The sequence below is a fragment of the Bos taurus genome, chromosome 10, assembly GCF_002263795.3.
Source record: "Bos taurus isolate L1 Dominette 01449 registration number 42190680 breed Hereford chromosome 10, ARS-UCD2.0, whole genome shotgun sequence".
NCBI lineage: Eukaryota > Metazoa > Chordata > Mammalia > Artiodactyla > Bovidae > Bos > Bos taurus.
The window spans coordinates 29,266,277-29,289,180 of NC_037337.1; the positions used below are offsets into that span (position 1 = coordinate 29,266,277).

A 22,904-nucleotide genomic window follows, 5' to 3' on the forward strand; every position below is an offset into this window, starting at 1 on the left:
TACCAGGGCAAAGAAAATAAAAACAAAGGCAAGGACATTCTTCCTTGAGCTTTATTTAGTGTACGTTCTGGAAGTAAACAGGGGGCATGGGGAGGGAGTACAAGTAGGTTTGGCTGGTGAATGGAAGACAAGGGAGCCCATGAAAGGGTGTACCCCAATAATTTGGGGATGAAGAAAATGTTACCCAAAATTAAAGAACCAGCACCTTGAGATTAGTTACTCTTGAGATGGATTGGTCAGAATGGTGCCTCCAGAGAATGTAGCACAAGTAAAAACTGACCAGCCTGACTTAGGCCCACAATGTCTCAAGCCTGTGTAACCAGGCTGCCCTAAAAGACCCTTGAGGTCTTTGTATTTAGATCCAGGATCACTTCTTTTTTGCCCATTTATACCGCTATGTTTAACTCCCAACTTTCAGCTCCATTTCCTGGACTGAGTTTAGTTAGAACATGAGGTATCAGATTTCAAATAAATTTAAGTTTCCTCCTATTTTCTCCACTTCGTTTTATTAGGTTGTTCTGTAAGTATTTACTCAGTACATGCCGTAGGCTATAGTGCCCTGTTTGCCATTGGAGATACATTAGAAACAACAGCAAAAGTCTAAAATGCCTTAATCACAGACATACCACCACCAACAGACACACACACACACACACACACACACACGCACACACCTTTATGGGAAACGAGTCAGTCCTATTAGAAGTGCACACTGTCTAATTCAGAATGGAATCTGCAATTTGTAAGTAACTAGGTAAAAACACCAGAGAAGGCAATGGCACCCCACTCCAGTACTCTTACCTGGAGAATCCCATGGACGGAGGAGCCTAGTAGACTGCAGTCCATGGGGTCGCTAGGAGTCAGACACAACTGAGCGACTTCACTTTCACTTTTCACTTTCATGCATTGGAGAAGGAAATGGCAACCCACTCCAGTGTTCTTGCCTGGAGAATCCCAGGGACGTGGGAGCCTGGTGGGCTGCCGTCTCTGTGGCCGCACAGAGTGGGACGTGACTGAAGCGACTTAGCAGCAGCAGCAGCAGGTAAAAACACACCATTTGGGTGTGCTGAATACCTAATCTAAGCAATGAGGTCTTGCAGAAACACAAGAAAAAATCATGCAAGAAATCACTGAGCCACTGTGTACATGAATATGAGCACTGATAGGAATTGTTAGAAATTAAACTAACTAAAGAAGACCTTGCCCCTAGAGAGCAATTCAGTTTGGCAGAGAAAAGGAGATTTATGACTCATGAAACCAAGTTTGCACAATATGATCAAGTGCCAGATTACTTAGTTCAGACAACAATAATTAGTGAGCACTTTCCAGTAATAGTCCACACTAATCTTATAGCAAAATTTTAAACAAACCATCTGAATGTGCTGATTTGAATTCTGATCTCCTAGTTTTCCTCACTATTATATATAACCATATAATAGGGCAGCAAAGGCAAGAACCAGCATAGAAAAGCCTATAAAGTCTATTCAAGAAAGGGTCACATTCCACTACTACAGTGGCTTTAGGGCTCAGGTGCCCCGTGGTCAAGAAATGGCCTCTGGAAGAAGCACAGGAGCCAAAGTTAAACTGTCTGAGGTATGAGGGACACTGATGATACTAAACTGTTAACAGCCAGAGTCTTCCCTCAGTAACACCTATAATAGAGCTACAGCCCTTCAGCGCTAGCCAGTTTCTATTTTCTAGATGTTCCTGAAGTGCCCACTGCTTTTTCTGTTACCTTAAAGCCTTGTCCTGAGCCAAGATGAAACATCTTCTATAGCTATAGAGTAGATCTCATTCCATGAGGGAAAGTTTAGGTACAACGTGAGACTCTTCTTTCATTTCCATTCCATGGCCAAGGCCAGGACCCTGTTATAGTGAAGGTTCTTGCTGGTAATAGCCTAAGTCCTGTCAAGTCCTGTCTTTACAGATGATGAAGCTTGAGTTATCTGTATCTGTCCATAAAGGGGAGAAGGCAATGGCACCCCACTCCAGTACTCTTGCCTGGAAAATCCCATGGGTGGAGGAGCCTGGTAGGCTGCAGTCCATGGGGTCTCGAAGAGTCAGACACGACTGAACGACTTCACTTTGACTTCACTTTCATTCATTGGAGAAGGAAATGGCAACCCACTCCAGTGTTCTTGCCTGGAGAATCCCAGGGACAGGGGAGCCTGCTGGGCTGCCATCTATGGGGTCACACAGAGTCGGACACGACTGAAGCGACTTAGAAGCAGCAGCAGTCCATAAAGGGACAACTGGATTCTCAAAGTATCAGATATACAACTGTGAACTGAAGAAATCAGTAGAAAAGAGTACCCTTACATAAGCTGGATCTGTATGTTCTACTCTACCAAAGCTATGTAATAGTGAATTACCATAAGCATATATCTTCAGATCTTCAGAACCAATTGTATTTATGATAGGTTGTTCTCCATTACCCAAAGAATTAAGGTCAGATCATCTTGATTTGCTCTCAAAATAGTCTTCCACTATCGTTGTTGTTGTTCAATCACTATGTTGTGTCCAACTCTTTGTGACCCCATGAACGCCAGGTTTCCCTGTCCTCCACTATCTGCAGGAGTTTGCTCAGATTCATGTTCTTTGAGTCAGTGATGCTATCTAACCATCCCATCCTTTGCCGCCCTCTTCTCCTTTTGCCTTCAATCTTTCCTAGCATCAGGGTCTTTTCCAATGAGCCGGCTTTTCACATCAGATGGCCAAAGTATTGGAGCTTCAGCTTCAGCATCAGTCCTTCCAATAGTCAGGGTTGATTTCCTTTAGGATTGACTGGTTTGATCTCCTTGCAGTCCAAGGGACTCTCAAAAGTCTTCTCCAGCACCACAATTCAAAAACATCAATTCTTTAGCACTCAGCCTTCTTTATGGTCCAACTCCGACATACATTCCACTCTTATACGCCAGTAATCTTTCACGTACCCCCTCTACTCTACTCTTTGCTGGTAAGTCGCTTCAGTCGTGTCCGACTCTGTGCGACCACATAGATGGCAGCCCACCAGGCTCCCCTGTCCCTGGGATTCTCCAGGCAAGAACACTGGAGTGGGTTGCCATTTCCTTCTCCAATTCGTGAAAGTGAAAAGTGAAAGTGAAGACGTTCAGTCATGCCCGACTCTTAGCGACCCCATGGACTGCAGCCTACCAGGCTCCTCTGTCCATGGGATTTTCCAGGCAAGAGTACTGGAGTAGGGTGCCATTGCCTTCTCCGACTCTACTCTTTAGTGTTCTGTGAATGTGTAATATATTTTCACACCTCTGGGTGTTACTTGATGGTGATACTTCTGTCTGAAATGCACTTTTAACCCCATTTTCCGTTTACCAACACTTTATAGAATCCACCTGATTCAAATACTCCCTCTCCTCAAATTTTTCCTGACTCTCTAGTCAAAATTAACCATTTAGGCTGTATAACTTTTATCCCTTGTCTTAATCTACTGTTAAAAACTTTAAGTTGTCTGAGGATAGGATTATGTATTTTGTTCCCCTTTACGTCTTCTTCAAACTATTCATAGGGTTCTCAAGGCAAGAAAACTGAAGTGGTTTGCAATTTCCTTCTCCAGTGGACCATGTTTTGCCAGAGTGAAAAAGTTGGCTTAAAACTCAACATTCAAAAAGACTGAGATCGTGGCATCCAGTCCCATCACTTCATGGCAAACAGATGGCGAAACAATAGAAACAGTGACAGACTTTATTTTCTTGGGCTCCAAAATCACTGCAGACGGTGACTGCAGCCATGAAATTAAAAGACACTTGCTCCTTGGAAGAAAAGCTATGACAAACCTAGATAGCATATTAAAAAGCAGAGACATTACTTTACCAACAAAAGTCTATCTAGTCAAAGCTATGGTTTTTCCAGTGGTCATGTATGGATGTGAGAGTTGGATTATAAAGAAAACTGAGCGCAGAAGAATTGATGCTTTTGAACTGTGGTGTTGGAGAAGACTCTTGAGAGCCCCTTGGACTGCAAGGAGATCAAACCAGTCAATCCTAAAAGAAATCAGTCCTGAATTTTCATTGAAAGGACTGATGCTGAAGCTCCAATACTTTGGCCACCTGATGCAAAGAACTGACTCACTGGAAAAGACCCTGATGCTGGGAAAGATTGAAGGCAGGAGGAGAAGGGGATGACAAAGGATAAGATGGTTGGATGGCATCACTGACTCAATGGACATGAGTTTGAGCAGGCTCCAGGAGTTGGTGATGGACAGGGAAGCCTGGCGCACTGCAGTCCATGGGGTCACAAAGAGTCAGACACAACTGAGAAATTGAAGTCTTCTTCAGTTCCTAGCATGTCTCTTTCACACAGTAAGTACTCAAAAAATGCTTTTTGGACGGATGGATAGATGGATGATGAATGAATAACACATAGCATCTCAGTTTCCTAACATAAAAATTAATAGATGATTTCCAAGGGACATTAACTAGCTATAAATGTCTTAGGATTCTTTTAGAAAGCTATTAGTTCTCATTTAGTTCTCATTTAGACACTGAGCGGGGGGTAAAAAACATCTCATTAGACTCACACAAGAAAGAAACAGGAGCCTCACCAGAGTCTTACTCAGGATCCTACAGGAAGAAATCTCAGAAAAGGGTCTAGAAGAACCTCTAGGTTCTAAAGGAGGGCTAGTACTTGGAGGAAATAGAAATAGTGGTAGCATAAAAGTAGAAACAAGCTGAGCAAAAAGCAATGTAGGAAAGGACATTTCAAAGCCAAACAAAAATAAATCTTGAATTAGCAACACCTTAAACTACTAGTAAAACACTTCCTTTCATCTGTAGATATGAATGGTGGCTAAGTTTTACTTCAAATCTGCATGTGCAGTGAACATGCCTCTTCCAGTGGAGGATGCTGCTATATGCTGTTGCTAGTGCTCAAGAATCTCATGGAAATAAAGGGCCCATACAGAAGGGTTAATGGTTTCTATCTTGTACAGATTAAAGACTGTGAAAGCACATAAAAATCTTTCCCAAAGTAGACTGACATCAGAACAGCCTTCAGCTACTCAAATAAGCATGTTTGCAAACATCTAGAAACACAAATAGTATAAAAATGTCAGTAGTCATCAAACTGATATCAATGATATGTAGCGCAGACATATGTTCCATACATATGGAATTGCCCCATATTCATTTTCTCTTTCCATAAGGACCTAGAAATGTCCCATGCGTGTTTAATTCTGAGAGGCAGGCAAACATATATGTGATCCAGAGCCATTCTCATTTCCCAATTTTTTATAAGCTGATTCGTGTAAGTATTAAGGTCAGAAAGTGAGACATTAGTCCTCATATCCCCAAGCCTGGATTATTCCATTATATGATTGGGATTTTTATCTTCATGGTAAACCACATTTCACTTGCTTCAATGTCACCAACTATAAGGGCACAGAGAGGGGAAGAGAACAGGGAAATCGGGCCGTGAGAACACAGTAAGGTAGGGACATGGACTGGAAGACCAGCATGTGAGAATGTGTTCACTAGCTTAACAACTGTTTTTGGAGACCTACTATGTGCCAAGCACCATCCTTAGTACTGAAAATCTAACAAAGGAAAAAAGATAAAATTCTGACCCTCGAGTAGTAGGAGATTAAATAAATAAAATAAGTAGTATGCTAGATGCTGGTAAGTGTGAAAGGTGAAGAAAAATCAGCAGTAAGAAAAGACAGTTAACATAAAAGTCACTCAATTGCAAACACTGAGTTCCATCTAAGATACTGACATTTACAAAATAAATTGGGATGAAAATTATGAAGTTAATGATGCTTGGCCTCTCTGCTCCTTATCCTTATCCTTTAGGTGCTATTTACTTTTTTTAAACATACCTTCTCTTTATTCCCCTAGGAGATTCAGGGTAACCAACTGTGGAATTGAAACTGCCAGTGTCCTGGTGACCATTCTTTTTCTTTCAGCCCCACGTGCTATATTACGAGATCAGTATTTTATTTCTAGATAATCTGATAATCCAAGAGGAAGCATAGCAACATCTAAAGCCACTCCCCTATCCTCAGACAATATGTTTGTTGTTGTTTAGTTGCTAAGTTGTGTCCAACTCTTTTGTGACCCCATGGAAAGTAGCCTACTAAGGCTCCTCTGTCCATGGGATTTCCCATTCAAGAATACTGGAGCAGATTGCCATTTCCTTCCCCAGGGGATCTTCCTGACCCAGGGATAGAACCCACATCATCTGCATCGGTATGGAGATTCTTTACCACTAAGCCACCAGGTAAGCCCAAACTATAGAGACAATGCCTTAAGCTAAAGGAGTTTCTTGAACATCAGGAATTTCATGCACCTTGTCACACAGTGAGAGAGAAGTCTCGGGCAAAGGGGCCTCTCTTCCCCAATGACATACTTAACCTATGGTCTAAAGAGAGGTTAACCCTAAATCTTTTTAACCCTAAAACCCCAATAAACCTACTTTTAATTTTTATTTGATTTCAAGAGTTTAAATGTACTCTGTGAGACATTTGCCTTCCGATTTGTATTCTGGGGGCCCTGCCAGGACGTGAACATGAGTGACATGCACTGAGCACAACCAGGGGCCAAAGCAGAGCCTGGGGATCAGTACCTGAATCTGTCATCACCTAATAAGCATCCGGAGAAGGTAATGGCACCCCACTCCAGTACTCTTGCCTGGAAAATCCCACGGACAGAGGAGCCTGGTAGGCTGCAGTCTATGGGGTCATGAAAAGTCAGACACGACTTCACTTTCACTTTTCACTTTCATGCACTGGAGAAGGAAATGGCAATCCACTCCAGTGTTCTTGCCTGGAGAATCCCAGGGATGGGGGAGTCTGGTGGGCTGCCGTCTATGGGGTCACACAGAGTCGGACACAACTGAAGCGACTTAGCAGCAGCAATAAGCATCCAGGAGTCAGGCCCAGGTTCCTGTTCTTCGTTAAAAGCACGATTTGGGACTGCAACCTTCATGAGTGCAGAAAACCAAGGAGGAACATGTGCACGCCCACAGGATTTCAGTTGGCGGAGGCTTCTAGGGAGCAGGTGGGAGAGCTATTTAGATTTTTTTCCAATTAATTGAGTTAGAAATTGTAGTAAATAAACAGTTTTAAGTACATTTTCTACCCTCTAAACAGTTCCCATATCATTGAAGAGCAGCTGCTTCAGGATCCCAGGTGGCTCATAGAAGCACAGGCTGGGCATGGGAGCTGGGGACCTGGCAAAGGGAATCCCCAGCCACTGTGGGGGAGGACCTACCATGAGAATCTGTATCCTATCACATCATATATATTGTAGCAGAGGAGGACATAGGCACAGCATGAGATACTGTGCTCACTCAGTTCAGTTCAGTTCAGTCCCTCAGTCGTGTCCAACTCTTTGCGACCCCATGAATTGCAGCACGCCAGGCCTCCCTGTCCATCACCAACTCCCGGAGTTCACTCAGACTCACATCCATCGAGTCAGTGATGCCATCCAGCCATCTCATCCTCTGTCGTCCCCTTTTCCACCTGCCCCCAATCCTTCCCAGCATCAGAGTCTTTTCCAATGAGTCAACTCTTCGCATGAGGTGGCCAAAGTGCTGGAGTTTCAGCTTTGGCATCATTCCTTCCAAAGAAATCCCAGGGCTGATCTCCTTTAGAATAGGGTGGTTGGATCTCCTTGCAGTCCAAGGGACTCTCAAGAGTCTTCTCCAACACCACAGTTCAAAAGCATCAATTCTTCGGTGCTCAGCCTTCTTCACAGTCCAACTCTCACATCCATACATGACCACTGGAAAAACCATAGCCTTGGCTAGACGGACCTTTGTTGGTAAAGTAATGTCTCTGCTTTTGAATATGCTATCTAGGTTGGTCATAACTTTCCTTCCAAGGAGTAAGCATCTTTTAATTTCATAGCTGCAGTCACCATCTGCAGTGATTTTGGAGCCCCCCAAAATAGAGTCTGACACTGTTTCCACTGTTTCCCCATCTATTTCCCATGAGGTGATGGGACCAGATGCCATGATCTTCTGTGCTCATTACAGCTATACAAACGTTACCACCCTCAATGATCTCAACAGTTACATGAAAAGTTATCAATATGTGCATTTGAGAGATGAGGAAACTATCAGGATCTTATATTGTGCAAACGATCAATCCAAAATTCACACTCAGGTTTGTTTGACCTGCAGCTCTTAAACTCTCTTATCAAGGACGATATACAACGATGGTGTTGACACTGATGTTAATGAAGGTAATGGTGATCTGAAAACGGTAGTAGTGCTAGAAAAACCATCAACAGAAGAACTGTTAATAACAGGAGAGCTAAGACATGCAATTTTTAAAAATGGTCTTGCTAGGCAACATTTATACTAATTATAGTCATTTATGTGAATCGTGTACAATTATGCCTAATTATAAGTCACCACAATATTTATGTACAAAAATAAATATGTCAGAATAACTTTGATCTAAAATGGATTTGATTATAATAGTCACCTCTCTATATATGTAATCAGACTTCACTGTTGCCCAGGTTCTAACATGCACGTGTGACATCTTGACAGCATTTTATATTCTGCAAAAGATGCTGTCTGAGGACATTCTCAAGCACCAGACATTATCAAGTATTGGGAGGAAACAGGCAACTAATAATAACAAAATAGGGTATGGCTCTGGAGAATCTCAGGGTGTGATCATTTCATCCTGACCTCTGCCATGAATTATGATAGTCATAATTCTATAGATTAGGAAACTGAGGCTAGATTCAATGAAATAGCTCATCCATAGACTTTAGTTTTCTATTCACAACTAAAAAAGTGAAATTTATTGCTAGTGAAACACCCAGATTCAGTAACCCCACCCCCAAAAAATCTCTTTTCTTCAAAGAAATCAAAAGCCCACCCATTCTCTATTAGTTGGAGGAAATCTCATTTTAATTGTTTAAAGCATAATTTCTCATCTACTGAGCCCAATCATTTTGGTTGTTGGAACCAGCTTTATGAATGAAAATAAAGAGCCCACTGGGGGTTAAAACCTAATCAAAAACAAGAAACCATCAGCTAGCCCACGTGCCTGCTGCTGCTGCTTGGTCACTTCAGTCATGTCCGACTTTGTGCGACCCCATAGATGGCAGCCCACCAGGCTCCCCCATCCCTGGGATTAGACTCCCATTATACCTACCACACCTCAAGGGCCAGAGAGATTTAACTAGGTAAACATCTACCCTCATCCAGGGAAGGGAAAATTTCTAATAAAGATTAAATAACCAACATTATCCAACTTAATTCCACAGAAAGCAAAGAAGAAATAATGGCAATAATGTTTGGTAGGGAAGGAGCTAGGTAAAAACCAGAAGCTTGGGCCACTGCCTGCATCAGGACCCCTCAGGATAGAGAGCTCTAAAGCAAGTATCAAGGTTTATGTTAGGTTCAGACTTTGCAGCCGCAGACATGAGAGGGCATCAGGTAAGGTGCATAGCTGATCTTTATAGTAGGATGACTGCATTGCTGAAAATACAGAAAATTTCCTGAAAAGCAAATTCCTATATTTAAGACATAGGTTGAGAAAAGTCTCGCCAAACCAAGGACAATGAGTTGCTTGTGTTTAGGATTTTGCAAACCACTTTGTCCATCCACTCTTACAGATAATCAAAAATTGCCAGAGGATGAATCAGTTAGCATTTGCATCAAGAGGTTGTGTGAAGCAGATACTCTGAGAACTGACCTTTCAGTCTGTGCACTTGGGGCCATGTACATCCCCAGCTCATTTCCATTCACAAGGCCTGGTCATATTATACTTAAGCAGAATGTCAGCAGTCCAGACCATGGAATAATCCCAAGGTACGGTCCCTTTGTACTTTCCAACTCTAAAATGGATGTGCAATGACATTTGGAGTAGCTAATGTGACTAAGGTCAATGTTTTACACTGATTGTTGAGACAATATTAATAGCTAATATTTACTGGGGACTTAGTATATGCCGGGCACTCTTCCAAGTACCTTACATGGATTAACTCATTTAATCCTCACATCAGCCCTTGGAGACACACACTATTACTACTCTCATTTAACCCATGTGGAAATAGGTACAGATGTTAAGAAACGTCCTTAAGGTCGTAGATTTTAATAAGAAAATTTCTGGACCACTGAAGTAGGGGAAAGTTAAATTGTTATAAATGCATCTGAAGTGACTGATATCTTTGTTACCTCAAAAGCAAACTGAGCCCCCTCTTGACCTTCAGCTGTTAGAGGTGTGGTACATTAAGATGTCTTACTCATCTATGCAACTCCCGGTCACTTGTCAGGGCCAGGCTGGTCAATAAATGTTGAATGAATACCCTGCTTACCTTATATTTCACAATATCTATATCTATGTGACAACTTTAAAGGGTATTTAAAGGCTAGAACAATCTGCATTCATTTTGAGGATCAAGTCTATCATTTATTAAGCCTACTAATCTGTCTGCCTGCCAATCTCTCCTATACACTGTGACAGATGATACATTGTCTTTTATGTTGACATTTTCATCCAAGGACCTTGACGTGCATTGTGAACCTGATCCTACTCATAAAAATATTCATGCATTCCAGGGAGCACATTCGCTCAGAATCTAAAGGTGCGTCCACGGCTGCAAACTAACTGGCAGACAGCTCAGGATCCCGCTGCAGATGTGTTTTGCTTGGCTGGCAGTGTTTAAAATTTTTATTTGAATGTGTAGATCAGGCCTGCCTTTCTTTGCAAATAAAGCTAGATTCACACATTTTGTTACCTGAAAGTGAAAGGGTCAGTAGCTCAGTCATGCCCGACTCTTTGCAATCCCATGTACTGCAGCCTGCCAGGCTCCTCTGGCCATTGAATCCTCCAGGCAAGAATACTGGAGTGGGTTACCATTTTCATTACCTGCCTGGACCCAAAAGTGTTTAAAAGTGAGTCCTCCAATCTACTGGTACCCAGGGATTTGGAGTAGACTGAATAGAGACCTCTGTGCTCCTAAAATTTATAATCTATAGTCAGCTCTTCAGGTGGATAGAAAACTTTTCATGCAATGAGGCCACTAAATATCCTTTATTTCAAATGACTCCTTCCATATACACATATCTAATTCTCCTAGAAGAGACTCAGGATCACCTCACTCCTATTTTCAAAGCATCCCTGAGATACACTCATTATGGCCACATCTTCAGAAATGGATAAACTACAACCCAGGGAAGGACAGACAATCCTACAGGTATCCAGTGATGGAATGCCCCAGAATAAAGCAAATGCTTTCACTCCGAGTTTACCCACTAGACTGGAATGTTCTCTGTTACATTTTTCATCTTAAAACCCCTCTTGTGAAGAAATGAGATTTATTCAAGACATCACCATGGTTTATTCTTGGACTCCTCTTTGCCAGACACCCTGGAGAGAAGAGAGGCTGACTTGGAGGTGGACCACTGCAGTAGTAGAGAATAACAGCCACATGTCCTGTATGATAGAGATGATGGGGCTTAGGAGGGGCTCACAGTCCTCCAGGACTGCTTGCTCTCTTTCGATATGACCTCTTAGATTCAGCTTTTGAGTCAATGTGAAGCTGCGGCCAACCAGATCTCTCTTACCGCCTCAGTGTTATTTACAGTCTGGATCTGGTCCATGGTGTGGAGTACAGCAGTGTCAATCAATACTTCTTACACTGTAGACATTTACGTGCCATTGATGGAGAACTTTCCATTTCTTCCTGTAGTCCCACTGACTAGCTCTCTCTGCTCAGGCCCATTAGAGAACTCAGCTGTGAAATTATCAGGGAGTAAATGCCAGGCCTTATCACTGGTGTGTACCTTCCAGTAAGAGCCTTCCCTATTTGCTCCACTGGAGGATAGGTGGCTTTCCTTGGCATTCTTTTTTGCTGCAGGATTGTTCTAATTGTCTCTGGATTGGTCTCAGGGACTCTGGAGCATTTGTTTGGGATAACGATGAGCAACACATCACCAAACATGATAAATGACAATGGAGTTTTGTGGCTTGAACTCTTTCCTTCTTCAAGAAAGCACTGCCTTAGTGCTCAATTTGCCGTAGAGTCACCTTATTGTATAACAATCAGAGTCCGTCTTTTTCTAACTGTTGTCTCTCATTCGGAATTATCTAAAACAAAGTATTAAGTAGCACCAATCCTGGCTGTAAACAGTGATCCTACTAATGCCTGAAATGAGGTTGGTTACTTTCTTCTATGTAGCTCAAGGATTCCTCACCTCTGATCAAAAGTCACATGCAAATAAAGATGGGGGTATCTGTGCCACCACTCCCACAGGCCAGACTTCTATGCCCTGATGCTTCTTCTGCCTACTCAGGGTTCCCCAAGAACCAGTGAAGTGCTTCACCTAGGCTTGCCCCACTTAGGAGTTCTCCCAGGTGTTCTCAGGTGACAGCAATCCAATTCCTAGTGCTTCAGAAACTGGCTCTGCTCAGCTGTTAATGATGCTAATCACTGATGGTACCCACTGAGCTAACAATTTCGCATTTCTATCTTTTGATAGAGGGAATTTCTTGAGTCATTGCCTTATCCCAAAGGCAGACCAAGGAGAACTACAGCCCTATGGGTAACACTGACACCAACTCAGATTTCCATTCCTACACTTCCCTGAAAGCTATGCTGCCTTGCTCATCACATGGGTTTGTTCCTATGGCATAAAATCACACATAAACTCAGTAGAAAACTGCTGATGGTGCTTAAGGTTCTGCACAGGGGCAGCTGCTCCATCTCTGGAGTTCTCTCCTGCCTCCTCTGCTCTCTGAACAGTAAGCAGCAGCAAGCAGCTGCCACCCTTGAGGGGATGGCTCCTGTTGAGTGAAATTTCTGAATCTCTTTGGGATCTGATTTTAGGATATAATGTTTGTTGTCCTTCTTGGGCACTGGGCCCAGGAAAGTAAGACCTCTTCAAATAGTCAAGCCTGAACGGGGGCTGGGAGCTTTCCTGGTGGCTCAGTGGTACAGAAACTGCCTGCCAATGCAGGAGACACAGGTTGGATCCCTGTTCCGGGAAGATCCCATGTGCCATGGAGCAACTAGGCCTGTGCGCCACAATTATTGAGCCCGCACTTGAGAGCCCATGAGCCACAACTACTGAAGCCCACATGCCCTAGAGCCTGTTCTCTGCAACAAGAGAAGCTACCGCAATGAGAAGCTGCCCACTGCAACTAGAGATTAGCCCCCGCAGCAACTAAGATCGAGCATAACCATAAATAAATAAAATTGTGAATGGGGCTGCAAGACCTGTAACCAATGAGAGGAGTTCGCTGCCTAAGGAGATGGAAGGTGAAAATGAAGAAAGAGCCAACAAAGAGAAAATCAGGGCCTCATGCCTCAGTGTCTCCTACTTGTATGACCGTGTCCAGCCTAAAAGGGCAGTAGCCCTGAGCATTCCTGTGGAGTCAGCAAGTGCTCTGAGCTAGCCAAGGGAAGCAGTGCATGTGAGGAGAGGAAGCACAGCTCTTGTATTTTTGAACACTGCATCATTGGTCTCAGAGCTGATCTGAACTTTGTTTTCTAATAATCAGGAATCAGAAATGACAGAGGAGGGAAAAAACAAGCTTGGCACCTCCCAAGGCCTATCCCCATGGCAGGATCAGGACTAAGGCGCCAGCACTTTTCATTCCCTGAGTTGAAGAGGTGCTATAACGGCAAAACTCACTGAAGCACAGGAAGATGCAGTGACTGGAAATGTCTTTGTCCCTAAAATACCCCACTGGCTTTTAAACAGGGAGAGGACTGAGAGGATGCCAGCCCAAGGACCCGACGTGGCTCCCTGGGGAGATTTGGTGCCCTGCAGCCTCAGCATTGGCTGGGATCCTGCCATAAAAGCATCTGCTTCCTCCAGGTGCGGCCAAAAAGGAACTCTTCAAAGGTCCTGACTCTCCAAACAGACGTGACTGAAGCAGCAAAATCTCTAGGAGGAAAAGCAGGGTTGGCTTTAGAGAAAAGCTGGTCCCAATGCTCTGGGGAAGGGGCTCATAAAAGCAATGAGAGGGACAGCTTTGAAAGGAAGATATTCAGTGAGAAAGGGATTCAATAAGGAAAGGTGGTCCAACAAGAAATCATAGCGTTGGTAATTTTCTGGGAAGACAAAAAATAACTCTGAATGTTCTGTTTGGTGGCTGGAATCCTGGGTGGGGGGTGGGGGGGTACTTTTTGAAGGTTCTAGCACCAAGTAACCTGCCTTCTCAATCAAGTCTTTCGGTCAAATAGCTTGAGAGAAGCTGGTGTTGGTTTTAGTCAAGTAATTTCCCAGATATGCTGCAGGTGAACCAACACTGGAGCCCACTTAACAACTCTGGGATGAAGGGGAAGCCCTGTGGCAGAGAGCACGTCAGATGAAGGGAAATGTGCTTTTCAACAAGACCCAGTCACATGTAGGGTTGATTTTTCTCGTGCAAGAGAAACACAGCAATAACACCTGACGAAATACACCCTCTTCGCTCCTTTGAAGTACTGTTGAAAGACCACTGCCACTCATGACTCTTCTGTGAAGCAATTAAAGCAGGTTCTACCTCCAGACAGAGAGGAAAACCTTCATTTTCTTAAGGGACTCATTCAAGGTCACACTGAGCTAGGGACAGAAACAAGAATTCCTGCCTCCAGTTTAATTCTTTTTATTACATCATTCCACCTCTACTGGATAAATTTCGTAAGAAGGGTAGCTTAAAGACAGAGCTAATAAAGAAGGGTTTATATGGATGTGGGATTGTAGGAAATGAACCAGAATGCTGGTTTCTGAAGACATTCCTGGGCCCACACAAGAGATGAGGGAGAATCAAGCAGGAGGATGCAGGTCAATTAGAAAATGATGGAGCCAGTTGTTTCTAAACTCAACATTCTTTAATCTGTAAGGTAGAGTCAAATGATGAAATGAATAATCCTTCCCAGGAAGCAGTGAAAACAGGTGATCACAAAAAAAGCAACAGAGGCAAATAAACACAGATACTCATAATAAAATCTATTTAATAATACAAATCCTTAAAAAATAATTACTAGGGTATTTCACTCTCCAGATAAATTCCTCTCACCCTTTCTTTTTCAACATTTTCCCCCTCAGATCGACCCTAAGGAACTCAGCAATATATTTGTATTTCCTCTAATTCAGTATTGGAAAGGAAACAAAGAACTGTTTTAAAAAATGCATTTCACTGACGTGTCCTCGTCCTGCTTGACAATCATATTCACATAAAAAAAATTATGCCAACATCAGACACACCTCAGTCAACTGCCCACCTGCTCTGGTCTCACTCTTCCTACACTGGGCTAAAATGCATTCCAATATTTCCAATTTCACAGTTATCATCACCTCATTCTCTGGAACTCGATGGCTCACAATCCCTCAGGACAACCCTGGTCAGGACAATCAGTGCCTCGAGGTAGAAGCTACCACCACCCCGCCACCCCCAGTGCAGATGTGACCTTTCTAACACAAGTCAATTTCTGTGAGAAGGACCTGGCTTTCTTTTTTGTCCACCTGGGCCATTTCCCTGGAAAGGAGGGGATATTGGATGTCCAGCTATTCTGCTACAGCTCCTTAATAAGATCAGCTTCCCAAAGTCAAAGGAAAAGAGACCAAGAAGGCGGGAAGTGATGTTGGGAGATCCAGAGTAGGGGGACATTCTGCATTTTGCCATTTTAACCGTCAAACCTGATTCTACAGGACAGCCCAGCCCTGCTTTCCAGCCACATATGCCTGGTACTGGGTCTGCATTCTGGCACTGCCTCCATCACCACACACTGTCGTTCCAAGCCGCTGTGCTTGAAGGAGTCACTGGTGTCCTCCTCCTCCCCCCTGCCTCCGTGAGAAAAGTGATCAAAGGCACGGCATTGCCAACATGCCGCTGTTATGTAATCAGACTCAGCTGAGGGCAGAACCAAGCAGGAATCTATATACCGTGGAGGCCAAGTTCACTGTCATCCCAACCCAGGACTACTCCGTTTTCTGGACCGACATGAGCTCACATTGTTGCTGCAGCTCAAATTTAGGGATTTGTCCTAGCCTTCCTCGAGGCTGGAACCCAAGACCACAGGAGCAGTCTCAATTCTCAGCCCAAGTGCCTTCTGTCACTTGAGAGCTGCAAATTTAGATGTAGGAGGACAACTTTCTATGAGGAGGGCTAAATGAGGCATCTACTTGACCAATTTTTAATGGAAACTAATAGAAATGAGTGTCTCTCTCATGCTGAGTTCTGTTTCAGTTAACTTTATTGTGGAGAGGGGGCTGGCAAAGAGAAGGCTATGACATTTTAAAAACAACTAGCTGAGGCCTGGAGGTTTTTCTTTCTCTCTTTTTCCAAGGATGCTGCAGTCCAAGGGGAAAAACAATGGGAGTGGGGAGGCGGAGAAACCATCTTCTCCCTGGCACTCTCAAAGCCTGACGCGGTGCCAGCCGCTCCACCAACTGTCTGGAGAGAAGGTAACTGTCACTCTTCTCACCGTAACTTCTTGCTTTCAGATCAGTGGCTGGCAGGTTTATCTGCTTCTGAGCAGCTTCGGAGCCGCGTCAGTGACACTGGCTACGTCAGCAAGAGCAATCGGAAGGGAGCATGATGCCACTGCCAGCAGAGGTGGGAGGGAAGATTGTAGCCTTCAAGAAAATTCTTAGGTCTGTTCGTGTGGCTGACTCGCTCACATTGACTTAGATGACTGCCACTGATTTCAGAAAGCCAGAAGGAAATAGGTAGCTTTACACAGCCATTTTCGAGTTGGGGGTGCAGGAGGTTTTAGTTAGTAAAGGCTTACGCTTTCAAACCCCTTGTGTAGGACCTGCCTCCAACTTAGGAGAGGGTGGGCTTCAATCAGAGGATGGAGTCAAAGTGAACACCACCACCCAGCAAGTGCCTGAAGCCCCCGTCCACACGCCTCCAGTGATTACTGCAGTAATTCTGGCCCATTTCAGGTCACCCATAGTTCTAGCTGCTTTCATTTTTGTCGTTATGATAAACAGGGCACAGTGATCACCAAGGGTCCTTGACACAGCGCTATTCTATGATCTATTTTTTTTTAAGTAGGTTTAAAGGCATCTGTTCTTGGAGCAGCAACCCCTGAAGTTCATGGTTGCAAAGATAGAATTCTATTTCATCGACTTCTGGTTCAGGACTTTCTGGTTAAAAACAATGTTAAGGTGAAAAGACATAACATGACTAACACACAGTCCAAATGCTTTCAAAGATATTGTTTTGGGAAAAGAAAGAAACTCTAAGGTAAAGATAGATGGGGAACTTTGAAATATGTTCTTTAGCCCAGTCTTGGTCAAAGGTGAAAAATTTCCACAGACAGCACAGCCCCATGATTCCTGATAGCCCTAAAAGCAGCAAGTTAAAGTCAAAATCTTGTATCAAAAACTCATGTTGATTAGATTTGAAGAAATAACTTTGCCTAATCCATGGATATGGAAACAGTGTCAGGGTTCAGAAAATGGCAGTTCTCATCTCAGTATATTCTTAAGATTATAAATAACCTCTGGAGTAATGCTCAAGGCCAGGCTCTAGTGGGAATTTAACATTATGGAATGACAATTATTAGTAACTTGCTGGGCAACCATGGCCAACGCACTGAATTTCCTATGCTTCCATTTCATCACCTATTCTGCCCCCAATAAGCTAAAGATGAGGAAGTTAAGCTGTTTCTCAGGTTTACTGAGGAACACATCTAAAGGTCATTATTTGAAGTAAAGGGATCAATACCACATTTGGAGTCACTAGCCTCATGGTCACTTGCAAGGTCTGGATCAAAGCCATAACTGATACGCAGTACTTCTTCCGAGGTTCTTACCTTGGGACCTTGAACCCCACGGGAGGCCATAAATGGGCTTTAAAATGAACCCACCTGCTCTGATCTAGGGGCAGGACACCCACTGACACAAACAGTTTAAGAAGCATTGTCCTACAGTAAGCCTTGGTTACAGGTGTACCAAAAAAAAAAAAAAAAAAAACAGCAACACTGCCTGATGGAGAGGAACAGTCTAGGAGGATGGTCACAGAAGCCAAAGGAAATACACAGCATCAGATCTCGAGAAAACCATCAGGACTTCACCTTGACCTTCTGGGTCATCTATCCATTCGGACTGAGCCTATCTGTCAGAATGGAATTTCTCCAATCAGCAATACCTGCTGCTGCTGCTGCTGCTAAGTTGCTTCAGTCGTGTCCGACTCTGTGCGGCCCCATAGATGGCAGCCCACCAGGCTCCTCTGTCCCTGGGATTCTCCAGGCAAGAACACGAGTGGGTTGCCATTTCCTTCTCCAATGCATGAAAGTGAAAAGTGAAAGTGAAGTCGCTCAGTCGTGCCCGACTCTTAGCGACCCCATGGACTGCAGCCCACCAGGCTCCTCCGTCCATGGCTAGAGTACTGGACTGGGGTGCCATTGCCTTCTCTGCAGCAATAGCTACAGGATCATTAATAATAAGCAGAAGAAATGACTGACTGAGGAAAGCAAAAGGCAGGAAGCACCTGGAGGAGCTGCCAACCATTCAATACCAAGAACACCTGTTGGAAGGAAAGCCTAAGGATTTCACAGGGCTTTGTTGGTGTGAAGGAACAGGCAGATTCACAGCAAAAAGGCTGTAAAGAGTGGTAAACATGAGGCTGTCTTGTTCAAAGTGTGAGAGCTGAGACTGAGGTCTGGGTCTGTGGATCAGAGTCAGGATGAAGAGATGGATAATTCTATAGTATCAAAAGGCAGTATCAAAGGGTAAGAAAGAAAAAAAGTGAAGTCACTCAGTCATGTCCGACTCTTTGCGACCCCATGGACTGTAGCCTACCAGGCTCCTCGGTCTGTGGGATTTTCCAGGCAAGGGTACTGGAGTGGGTTGCCATTTCCTTCTCCAGGACCAAAGGGTAGTACCAAAGGGTAGTAGGTCCCAAACAAGACCCAAGTCCCAGCCCCAAAAGAGAAACCATATTTGGAAGTAAAACTAAAGGGATTTGTAGGGAACACTCCAAGGAGAGGGGAATGGTGCAAAAGAAGGACAAGAGCTCAGTTGGGATCTTCAGAAACCAGGTTTGAAGGTGGCACTTAGAAAAAGAGGGAGAGAATTGGAAAGGATTCCAATTCCTGAGATCCAGGCAACAAATAAAATGCTCTAACACTTACAGAGCAACTTACAGCTTACAAAACATTAGGACATTCACTATCTCATTTAATCCTTATCACCCTGAAAAGCTGGTGTAATTTTCTTTATTTGACCCATGAGGAAACTGAGGCTAGGAAGGGTGGATTATGCGACTTGCTCAAGGTCACTTGGCGAAAGTCAGAGCTGGGACTGCATCCCAATGCTCCCACCCCTCCTGATTGTTATCCACTTGGAAAACCTTTATGTTAACTCCTAAGGGGCAAGGTTGATGTGATTACAAGGAACTCCAGCCCCACCACTATCCCCGCCACTTGCCCTAAAATCTGGGGCGGAGCAGCGCCCCCCGGTGCCAGGGAGGGGACCCGAGTGACGCGGAGCCACAGCCCGGGGTTTCCCTGTCCTGCCGGGCTCTGAAGAGCGAACAGCAGAAACCACGGTTCTTACACTCGGAGCAGTCAAGTAACGCTCCAGCAGCAGCTGCTGGTTCGGGGCTTAAAGTGCGAGGGGCAGTGCTGGGCGAATTCCCTTCCAAGCGATCTTAGGTCCGGGACCCAGCCCGGGCGCCGGCTTCTCCGTATCCCAAGCTCGCCCCTGCCCCACTGGTTCCTTCTGGCGGTTCTCCAGTGCGTTGAGGAGGCGACAGGAGCCTGGGGTGGAATATTGGGGTGAAAGAGCGGGTCGACTCTGGGGCAACAGTTTCCACTTCTGATCCTCCGGGTCAGAACCATGAGCAAACCCTGCCTGGAAGTTTGGGCATCAAAGGTTTCAGATCAACTAGCAAGTTGCCGGGAGAGCAGTAGAGGCGGGGGAAGATGGGGGTCTGGGGTGGGGGTGGCGATAGGGGAAAAAGGGACAGGCAGGAAGAGATGCCCCTTCCCACGCAGCCCCCCTGCGGCCCCGCGGGTGGGTGGCCGGTCCGTCTCTGCAGCCCGCGGGTGCGGAGAACGCGCCGGGCATCGGGCACCTGGGCGCAGCGCAGCCCCTCCTCGCCCGGTTCCGCGCTCCTCCCCACCTGCCCGCCGCCTCGCCCCCGCCGCGAAGACTCACAGTCCGCAGAAACTGGATCTCGTCCTCGCCTCCTTCTCCCCCTTCGGCCATGGCTCCCGAGGCGTCGGCGGTGCCCCAACCTCCGGCGCCTCTGCTTCCACCGGCAGCCGCTCGGCGTGCGCCCGCAGCTGCTGCGCTCTTTCTCCTCCTCCTTCTCCTCCTTCTCCTCCTCCTCCTCCGGCTCCTGGCTCTGCCTCAGCAGCACCGAGCTAATCCCCGACCATATAGGGAGCTGGGCAACACTCCACTGCACTGCAGAGCGCCAACGCCAACCAAGCAGCCCGCCTACCCTCTCGCCTCTCGCCCCAGCCAAGTGCGCGGCGGCCACGGAGCCCGCGGACAGCGCAGCGCCTGGCGCACAGAGCGGGCGGGGGCGGCGCTGCGACCCGGGCGGGGGCAGTGGGGCCTCCCCCGCAACGCACCGCGCCGCTCTGCCAGCTCAGCGGAGACGTGCGCCCCGCGGCGACGAGAGAGTGCCCCTACCCTGCTCGGATTCGCAAACAAAGGCCAGTTGCTTAGCTCCAGCGTGCCCAGACTAGGCATCTACCCTCTCTCTTTGCCCACTCTGCCCTCGTGCATGTGTGTGTGTGTATGTGTGTGTATTGGGCTCCAATGCTTTGCTCCAACCTGAGTGCCTCGTTCGGACCCCCAGCCGCGGAAGGCTGAGAGAGGCGTGCCTGTGATCTTCTGATCAGCAGAGAGCAAACGGTGCAATGAGGATGTCTGTCCATTCCTAACAAAGTTTGCCTTTGCCTTTGCTTGCATGGCCCTTTCTGAGAACCCCTTCTCCTCTGCAAAACCCAGTCAGTATGTTTTACCAAACTGCTTAATTATCCATTGTTGGTGGACGGAGTACCATCTCTCTGCACCTCAGAAACCTTCCAGGGATTCCCCCATTCCATCCACAGTTCAGAGGTTAGGTGGCATGAACTGGTTCTCTCTGCCTACCCTCCTCTCCTAAATTTCTTCTGCATTTTAGCGTACCAGCCCTGGGAACTCTGTAAAAGAGAAACAGTGAGACCTCTTCTGTCTTCGGACTGCTGACATCTCACTCAGCCTTAGGTCACTTTCTGGAGCTGGGAGGCTGTCAGATTGTTCATTGCTAAAGCTGAGGTTTCAGGATGTCCCCTTCTGTCTGCTGGCCAAGAAATTCCAGGGCCAGAGAAGCTTTCAAGAGAAGGCACGCTAGGAAGAGCTGCACACCTAGGTTGAAAAGAAACCGGAAAGAGGTATGGGTGACAATTCTGGGCTACTGGTGGCACAGAACACTGGAAACCTCAACCAATTCCGCAGCTTCCTTGTGGACAGCCTCTCTCTTGATTCTGCCTTAAGACCTCTTTCCTGGGCTCCAGTTCTGCTTTGTCTACTGGACATCAGAGATGCTAAGAAGAATGTGGTGGTGTTGTTTTATATTTTACCAAAGCTGCTTCCTTCCAGAGGTTGCACCTTGACCCTTGTTCCTCTTCTGAAGCCTGCCTAGAATAAACCAAGCCATCTGCACATCTTGGCCCTTTACATATTGGAGGGCACCTGTCATGCTCACCCTCATCCACTTTTCCCACCTCCTGACTAAAGATTCCTCTTTCCTTCGCCGTCCTCTAGCATAGTTTCCAAAGCCTCCATCATCTCTGATGGCCTTGTTATAAGCATTCCAGTTTGTCTTCTTCCTCCTAAATCAGAGTGCTCTCCTCCTTTGGACAGTCTGTACACAAAGCCTAATTGGATTGGCTTTGGAGCAGCACCAATGACACTTTATGTGTACATTTAACTAGAATTTCTGTAGTGTTTTTTTTTTTTTTTTCTTTCCCACATGAGCCACTAACATCAAAACTTTAACATTTTGTTCATGTCCAAATATTGATAAGTACCAGCTTTAAAAAATATTTATAATTTATTTTATTTCTATCTATGGTCCCTTAAGACATTTTTAAAATCTAGATTATACCATTTCAAAGTGCTGATTATCACTAATCTATAGTATGGCCTACCTTTGCCATACCTTCTTGGGTGATGTTGCATACTTTCATCTAAGACTATTTGACAGATAAAGAACCTACATAAATATAGTATTTTGCATCCCTAATTTTTTCTTGTTCATGAGACTACAAGTACATTTTCACACACTTTACTGAAATCAAGATATGTGAGATAGAACACTACTTGCTTTATTGGTCAAATAACCTCTGAGAAAAAGGAAGTGGTAATGAGTGATCTAACACTGTGAATGTATCCAATTGGATTTTGGGTGATCCTTACATTCCTCTAGTGTGTTTAAAAGTGAGCTGTTTAAGTATCCAGTCTAGGATTGATTCTGGGGCTCAGCATACATTTGGGGGAACGTAGAACATTTGTCCCTATGTGAAATCCTCTTCCAATCTTTAAAATGTCCCCCAAATTCACCAATAGTGATGCTCTAAACAGGTGAAAACATTATCTCATTACTTTAGGATTTATTTAATCCAGGTCTGCAGATATAACACTGAATACGACAGCTGAATCCCTTGTTCTCAGAGACACTTGAAAGAAAGGAAACTGGGATGGATAAGATAGATAGATGACAGATTTCAGATATTGGGCTTTGTTAGTCCTTCCGTGAAGCCTGGGATAGAATAAACTAAGATTGTTACTTGTCTTAAGTTATACATCTGGTAAGTGGCAGAGCTGTCATTCAGACATGGATTGTCTGACTCCAAGCCTAATACTTTTTGGTACTTTTTGTCCTGTGCCACCTTGCTTCTAGGGCAGTAAAGTGGAAACCATCAGTTTGATATACCCCTTCCCCACCACCCAACACCATCACATATCAGGCTTGTTCTCCTACACCC

The 22,904-nt window shown here is 45.0% G+C and overlaps 1 protein-coding gene across 1 annotated transcript in view; it reads right to left on the reverse strand.

The window, feature by feature from the left end:
* RYR3 (ryanodine receptor 3) overlaps positions 1-20,199 on the reverse strand; it is a 558,656-nt gene extending 538,457 nt beyond the window's left edge. The window contains exon 1 of the mRNA XM_015473104.3: positions 20,080-20,199. Within this exon, the coding sequence (XP_015328590.2) occupies positions 20,080-20,130 (51 nt within the window). The 5' untranslated portion in view covers positions 20,131-20,199. The remainder of the gene's footprint in view (positions 1-20,079) is intronic.
* Between the last annotated feature and the right edge of the window lie 2,705 nt (positions 20,200-22,904).